Below are 8,358 nucleotides of genomic sequence, written 5' to 3' on the forward strand. Positions count from 1 at the left end.
TCATTTGACAGGTATGGGTGGTAAATTCTTTTGGTAGATTCGACGCATTTCCCAGTGGCAGCACATGTAAATCGATCCAAGCAAACTGGAACCCTTGAGCAAAGCCCTTCTGTGACGCTACTGTTTTATGCGGTGTTATGTCATGACACTTGCACGGAAAATAAGAGCGCTCTATTTCCATAGGAAAGCCTTCCAAAAAAAAAGCATAATCTGACGTCTTGTCCTATGTGAGATAAGGAAAGTCAAACTGCATGTTTATTAGGGAAAAAAAACAACACCCCACCCACCCCCCGAAACTGAAACAAACCAAAAAGAAAGAAAGAACTCAAGGGAGACTTTGTAGGAACAGTGAAGTAGTGCATAAGTCCAGGCTTTCTCCCCGTTACTTCTCTGCTGGCACCACTTCCACCTGCTAGTTCATCTTGTTAAGGTGCTTCAGGTCCTGCGTGGTCTTCAAGCTAAGTGGCGACCCCCAGTACTGCCTCTGCGTTGTTCCTTCCCCTCCCAAACTGCGCCAGCCATCTGGGCAGATGTTTCTCCCAGCAGAGCACCAGTTCCCTTCAGCACTCATCTTCGTGGTATATTTGTTCATCCAGTTCCTGGGATTCAAGGTGCTCGAGGCGGTCTGTTCGGCCACTCATAATCTCGTCTGGGGTTTTCATGAACCTGCAACACAGAGAAACAAGAGGATTCCCCAGTGGTCTCAGTGGTCTTTTACCTTCAGGCAGATGTTGAGGCCTCTGAACTCTACAGCTCCCAAGATCATCTTTGCTGCACCCTCCCAACGACTCCCAACTTCTGCCCAGACTGCTGGGGTCTTCCCTCCTCCGCACCTGGTAAGGAAACCAAAAAAATCACAGAAAAATCATTTACCCTGCTCCTTGAAAGTCCAAATTTGAACCAAACCCCGCAGTCTGTTCTGAAGAATGATATTTACTTCTCTCTGGTACTCTTTGCTGTTGTCATGTAAGATGATAGCTTGCCACAGGTAACTCGTTTATGGTGTCTGGTCACAGAAACATTAAAGACCTTTATGGCCAGAACTTTTCAAAGCAAAAGCATCTGCAAGGCATGGAGAGGCAGAGGGCTACTGGTTTGTGCAGGCTTGTGTGTAGGTGAGCGAAGGGGAATACGAAACACCAAAGGAACAGTGGTGGAAAAAGCCAAGGACCAAGTCGGAACAAGTTCTGGGAAACTGAAAAAACCCTGAAAGAAAAAGCTTTTGGCCTAGGGAATTGTGAGCAAAGACAGGCTCTTCCTGTGTGACCGTAGCAAGCGTAACCGTAATGAAGCAGCATCCTCTGTAAATGACTGCCATGGCTCCCAGCACTCCGGTCTTGGTGCAGCAGGTCTGCAGGGGCCAGAAACATCAACCGCCTCTGGGGAGGCACAGCAGCCGCAGGAAATGGGAAAGGGCATCCACCGGCCTGCAGACCGCGTCTGCAGCCTTGATCTTTGTCAGGATGCTTTTGTGTGCTGCTGCACAGGGATAGCGTGAGAAAAGCCCTGGTTTTCCTTTTTGAATTTAACGGTGTAGGAAGAGAGAGTGGCACGGAAAGGAGGAAGTCCTAGTTTAAGCACAAATCACTTTCCTAAGTACTTCTGGAGAAATTAGGATGAAAGATGTTTATGCTGGAAGTGTTACAAAATTTCACAGTCTTTCATTAACGATGTACTGGCTAACATTCAGCAGTACAAAATGTGTTAATCAGAGGAGCTAGTTTTATTTCAGGTTGATGACATGCTCAGTATCATCCTTGCCCCAGTGAAAACAAGACCAACTGATAGGAGCCTCGTTACTCTCACTGACCCAGAAAAATGACTGCTGAAGCTAACGGGCAAGACTTGCCTCCTCTTCTGCCTCTGAGGTTAGAAAACTGAGGGCTTTCCGACTGAAAAATCTGAAGTTTCTCAGCAAATGCTTAGCACAGCCTGGAACTAACCTTTTGCCGCCCCTTCTAATTTTGGAAATCATGTGCACATATGCATTCAGGAAAAAAATAAAAGGGCTGTGACTCACTGCTGTGTCACTCCCATTTGTATGCTGGAAGAACGCTGCTGATAGAAATGGCGTTACGGTGGTGAAAAACCAGCACGCAGACGCGGTGAATCAGTCTCTGGCTACGCAGAGAAACGGACCGAAGCCCACCTGCCAGACTATGCCCCGATTTAAACCCTGCGCTTGGCTTGTTGATCTTGCGTGAGGATGAAATGAAAACAGCGAGTGATCCCACTGCCTGCCCCCCGCCTCCGTCTGCTCTGTTTCCCAGACCATGAGAGAAATGGGCTGATGTGAAGCGCACCACAGTTCTTCGGGTGTTCTTCCTGGTCTGTGTTTTAAGTCATGCCGAGGATCTCAAAGCATGGGTATTTGTAACAGCATTTGATTACATCCTCAAACTCCAACCCACAACTTCAAGCCCACGAAGAACCAGTATCTGTGACCTCTTTTGTTGCGGAGGACTCTCGGGAAGCCTGTCAGAAATCCTTTTCTGACTCCACTTTACTGAAAGCTCTGTATAGATAGCTGCAGATGACAACTGCCTGCATGTTAGTCATAAAGTCACATCTCCTATTTTTTCTGTGCTCGGAAGAATTAGCCAAGAAAGGCACATTAATGGCTTGATTTTTTGCAGCTGTTCTTCTTTTTCTTTTCAGATATAAATAGGTCTAAGAAAACAACATCAATAAGTTTTTATTGAAAATTGTGTAAAAAATGCTTTGTTGTTGTTCTTTTTTCCCCCAGTTTCCGAAGGAAATGAGATTTATATGCTCATGTTTTATGCTTCCTGATGACCTTTGAATCTGTTGGTCAATTCTGGACAAGATTGACAGAGAAACTGAGGTCTCCAAGGGTATTAAGCTTCTACAGTTTTGAGAAAATAGGCAGCCTGCTTGAGAAGAGAGGGACTCCTGCTACGTTTGTGCCCCAGCTGATTGAGAGGCTCCAAGATAAGCACATTTATTGTTCAGCATCACAGAATTCCCCCGGGGCAGCACAGTCTTCACACAAGGCCATGGCAATCCAGGCTCCCTTGGTACTGCTGCTGATGGAGCAACCTTGTTTTAACTTTCCACAAAGAAATAAAAACTAAAATCACACGGTTGATCTTTTCTGATTCCTTCTTCCCTTCACTCTCCTTCCCCATCTCAGTCTTTTTCTAAGAGCTGACATAAACAAGATACTCCACAGAAACCTTTCCAGCTGCAGATAGTGTAAGTGCTAATGCAGCTCTGTCAGCTATTGATACAATTCCCAAGCACATTACTAGATCCAGAGCACTGACATCAAAGCCCTCGCTGGTTTGAGTTGAGTGCTCTGTGGGTAAGACGTACACGCTGGGATTCGCTGGTCTTGCCTGAAGAGAACTGGAGCGCTCTCACCCTCTGCCAGCCACAGTCAGGTTTGTACAAGTAACCTCCTGCTTGAACGCTGTTTGAGGCATTCTTTCCAAACTCTTGGTACTATCACCCAGTCTGCTGCGCTAGGTTTTAGGAACAGCTCTTGCAGGTCCCTCTCTTCCTTGAAGACGTGGTCATCAGCACTGCTCTGCTGTGACCCTGATGCACTTGAGGAAAAGCCTGCTGCCTGCTTAGCTGTCACCAGCCGCTGTGCTTGAGAAGACAGTTTGGAGTGGGTTTTCCAGCTGTTTGGCTGAGATCACGAATCCTTTGGCGGTCTTAAAGAATGGCGCAGTCTGCTTGCAGCGAGTGAAAAGCCTTCTATGGACTCCACCGATCGCTGAAACAGGCTCGTATTTTTGTAAACTGGTGCAGTTGCCTTGAAAGCTGGGAAGCACTGGTCAAGACAGCTTTTACAAATGTATGCCCAGCCTGTGGCAATGAAGTGTCCCACACACCATTCCTACCCCCATTTCAAAAACTTACTGTCTGTAGAAAGGAATGGCAGAGAAAGGAAAAACTTACCTGAACAAAAGCCTTTGTCCTGGCTCCTTCCGGATAATATTTAGTTTGTAGTAGTGGCGTAGGGCTCTGGACATTTTCTCATAAGTCATATTTGTTCTGTTCTGTTTTTTTCAAAAGAAAAAGGGAAACCATGGAAAGATGATTCAATAAAACCTTCCTAAAGCCTCAAAAGGGGTTGCAGGGCTATTACAGCTAGATAAAGTAACAGCGTCAGTTCAAGAAATAACATGTTACACTCTTCTGCTGTTTGCAGGCCCATCCTGTCCCACCAGCCCTCATCACCAAATTTTTATGGGTCTCTTTTCATTCAGGGCAATTTAAGCAAGAAAGTCTGACAAAAATACCACGTGAGGCTTTTCTACAGTTTTCTTGGATCACAGGTAACAAAACAGGCTTCATCAACCACAAGAGATGTTAGATGGAGGGAGATGCTCGTGCCAAGTGGGATGCGACAGGCCTGTTCTGAATGAAACCTCCTTTGTAAAGGCGCAGGAGGAGTGGCTACCAGACTGAACCCGTCAGCAACCCCTGCTAAGCGCACTGTTCCTCTGGATTCCCCTGCATTCACCAGTTAATGCTTACAGAGCACTGTGGGGATCGACAGCCTGCTTCTCCTCCTGTCAGACAGGTGTAGATCAAGAAGCACACTAGGTTGTGCATCTGCTTCTCCGACAGAGCTTCCCCTTCATTCGGGAGCTGCCGAACCAACGGCCATGGCCAGAGCACTGAGGGGTGACAGGTGTGTCCCTGCTGAAGCTGAGGCTCGAAGCTGCAGGAGGCAGAAGTGATGCGCACTGCCAGAGCTGTATGTGGGCAGCTCCCAGAGTACGGACCTGGGACCGTACAGGATCGGTCCCTCAGGCTACGTCTACCTGGAGAGCATTTTTCTGGTACAAGCAGCACTGGTTACATGCTGGCACAGAAACTCCCAGCAGAGAGACAACTGTACCGGCAAAGCCGGGATTGCACGAGCGCACGGCAGCCGCCTTGCCCTGGGCAAAACATGCCCAACTAGCAGAAGCATGCTTTGGCTTTGTGAGCCTCCACGCGCAGAGTCTGGCTTGGCACAGCACCGTCAGTCCAAGATCAGACAGAAGGCTCTAGTGTTGACCTGGCTTTATTAAGTGAGACTCATCTGCCTGTCTAAAACGCTCCCTCAGAGCAGACCTCCTCTGCTGGCTCTGACCACCGCAGCTCTGCTCAGGGAGGCCACACCAGCAGCTCCTGTGCCAATTAAACACTGACACTGACAGTGTTGTCCCTGCTCGTTCAGAAGCCCCCTGAAACTCATGCAGGCTTTTTCCAGTTTTTATACACTGAAAGGCCACGGTGGTTCCCAAGTGGCCAGTGGTCTGAAGTAGCTTCACTTTTAGATACCCCACGTGAGACATGACGGCAAGGCCCAGTTATTAGCATGGAGGTTGGGCAAGGGCAGAACTCTCCATTCCCAGTGTTGCAGCCCAAGACCTCTTAAGACAGATGTTCTTTTAAGCAGTAAGTCTCATAAGAAAATCTTGACCTTATGAAGTTTATTGACTATGTATACTCATATAGAGCATCACAGAACAGCTGAGGTTGGAAGGCACCTCTGGAGATCACCTAGTCCAGTTCCTCTGCTCAAACCAGGGTCAAACAGAGACTCAGGATTGTGTTCAGCTGGGTTTTGAACATCTCCAGGAATGGAGACTCCACAGTCTTCTCTGGGCAAGCTGCTCCAGTGTCTGACCATCTTTCTGGTAAAACAGACCCATACTTGGTGTCTCGTGAAACATAACGAAGGGCAATGTAAAGTCCGACACCTTCCCAGGTCATTCCTCCCCAGGTGGAGGACGTTACATTGCCCCTTGCTAATAATAATGGAATTCCTGTTAGCCCATTTCTCCACCATGTCCAGGTCCTTCTGGATGGCAGCACAACCCTCTGGTGTATCAGCCACTCCTCCCATTTTTGTATGGACTGAGAACGTGCTGAGGGACGCACTCTGTCCCACCACCCAGGTCATTAACGAGTATCTTACGCAGTACTTGTCCCAGAACCAATCCGCAGGGTAACACCACTAGCGACTGGATTTTGTGCTGTTGATCACAATCTCTTCTGCCCACCAGTTCAGCCAGCTTTCAGTCTACCTCAGTATATTCTCGTCTAGGTCATACTTCTAGTTTGTCTATGAGGATATTAAGGGAGACAGTCTGAAAAGCCTTTCGAAAATCAAGATAAGCTACATCCACTGTTCCCCCTGCATCCACCGCGCTGATCACTTCATCACGGAAGGACACCGTGGGGGTAAGGCATGATTTCTTTTTTGTTGATCCATGCTGACTACTGATGTACTCATGCCAATATACTCCTATGCATGTACTCCTATCTATGTCTCTATACATATCTATACATGCACAGCCCCAAACTGCAAAAATCAGCAACTGCTTTCCAGAGAACAAGGCAGAATTACCCTCTTAGAAAGAAACACATAAGCATTGGGTGTCTGTCATAGGATAGCATGTGAAATCTGAATCTTGGTACAGACAGGACCACAGACAGAAAGCTCCCGCCCAGATGTACTATACAGCTCCTTGGAGACCACATCTAACTAGAACATCCTTAGCGGCATGGTTTGGGAAGAAACGGGATGGCTTGAGAGAGAAGGACCATCAATTCTTGCACTCCTTGTAATTTTATAGTTAAACGCATTTCTAACTAAATGCCTTTAAACCAAAACCAGGTTCTCTATAGGAAGGGTAGGTATTAGTGCTCCGGGCCGGATGCCTTAAGTTCCTAATGTGTGTAGAATGAAAGATTACAACCTTCCAGCAGTAGTTTATATGACCACGCTTTCTTCCTTTTCCCCCGTTTGTAAGTGAATCCCGTGATGTTGGAAGAGGTGAAGTGCCACAGGAGGAAAACTGCATTGCTTCCTTACCTTGTGGTTGCCCCACAACCGGGCCAGCCCGTTGGGATCCACTATCCGAAATAATTTGGATTCTTTGTCTTCCCATCGGATGAAATTTTCGTACCGGCTGTCAGAAAGCAGCTGATAAACGTAATCCCAAAGCAACCTACAGTCTGTGAAGAGAGGAGAAGAAAACAGTGACTTTTTCTCCCTGGGATTAATTCTGGAAACTGCTGGGTGGATGTGTAGTGAAAGGACAGTCGGACCGGGCTGAAACAGCTGCTGCAATCTGAAATGCAAACGGCTTGGTTGGTATTGACTGATGTTTGCGAAACGTACTGGTACATACAGCTTCTTCTGACCTGTCCTAGTCCTTCCGACTGTCCTAATCCCTCCGACAGACTGACCTGCTGATCTTAGTTGTGCGTTTATTGTGGTACCGATGCACATAAAGCTACCCCTGTTGGCCCTGATGCTGTTGCTGGCTGTTTCAGTGGGGAAATCAAGAATCCTGCAACCTGCTCTCCCTGCTTGTGGCTGCCCCTTTCATGAGGGGTCTAAAACATGGGCAATGTAGCAGCTTTCCTTATATACTCCATGCGATATAAAATTGACACCTTCTACCATTTTTGAATTTGCTTTTTGTTTTATTTTTGAAGGTTTCTGAAAAAAATCCCAAGTATTGTAATTACTTGAATGCTATTGAGAGGTTAAATACTTTCTATTTGGATAATTGAATTCAAATTTCCTCTTGGCAAACACTCCTTAGGTCGCTAATTAAAGGTCTAACAGATACTTAGGTTTTAGTTTAGTGTTTTTCAGTTTCATGGCAGTCTCTTGAGACCAAGGAAGCCGAGAGCTGGGCTGCTCCTACTTCCTGCTTGCAACGTGTGTGTGCGCAGCACAGCATAACAACTGGCAAGTACGCAATATGGAAAGCGCACTGCACAGAGCTGGGGGTTCTGCTGCTGTCAGAAACAACAGGAGTTTTACAGCTCAACGGTCCAGACCCCTAAGCTGGCTGCAGAGTTACCTTTTACTGTGAAAACAGAAGCAATCGCTGAGAGATGGCTTGTTAGAGTGGCTAAAGGGCAGGCAACCAAAGACATCTAGCTTCTAGGTGCTAAAATGGATTCTTGTCAGCCTGTCTTCCTATTCCTGTCTGTCTGTCTGTCTGTCTGTCTGTCTGTCTAGGGTTGGTGTGTGTTACAATGGGGATGATGATGTGTTCAGTATGAGAATATAAAATGCTTCTGGAAAAGGGGTATGAGTAACACATTCAATGAGCACACTTGAAATGGTCAGAGATATTAACGTTATTGATGGTACTTCCCATTTTTGAACTGTAAAGAGCGTTTCTGAAACCTGTACACTCTCTCAAACTAGAGCTTAGTTTGCCAGTGTCTTTACTACACGCTCTCCCTACCAGTCTTACGGAGAACAAAGCAGAGCATTTTGAAGAGATAACACCTGGCAGAAACTGCAGGTTCCTGTCCTAGCTGAAACCCATCCCGATGGTCACTTCATCCGCGACATCTACAAGA

General features: G+C 46.9%; 1 protein-coding gene across 1 annotated transcript; it reads right to left on the bottom strand.

Moving 5' to 3' along the window:
• Window positions 1–216: 216 nt before the first annotated feature.
• LOC104499761 (transcription factor ETV6-like) lies at window positions 217–7,103 on the bottom strand (the record flags this gene model as incomplete). Its single annotated transcript, XM_010143314.1, has 3 exons — window positions 217–666; window positions 3,928–4,028; window positions 6,845–7,103. Coding segments are annotated over 3 exons (466 nt in total), but the record flags the coding sequence as incomplete, so codon positions are not given.
• Between the last annotated feature and the right edge of the window lie 1,255 nt (window positions 7,104–8,358).

Source organism: Buceros rhinoceros, unplaced genomic scaffold (assembly GCF_000710305.1).
Source record: "Buceros rhinoceros silvestris isolate BGI_N320 unplaced genomic scaffold, ASM71030v1 scaffold18809, whole genome shotgun sequence".
NCBI classification, from domain to species: Eukaryota; Metazoa; Chordata; class Aves; order Bucerotiformes; family Bucerotidae; genus Buceros; species Buceros rhinoceros.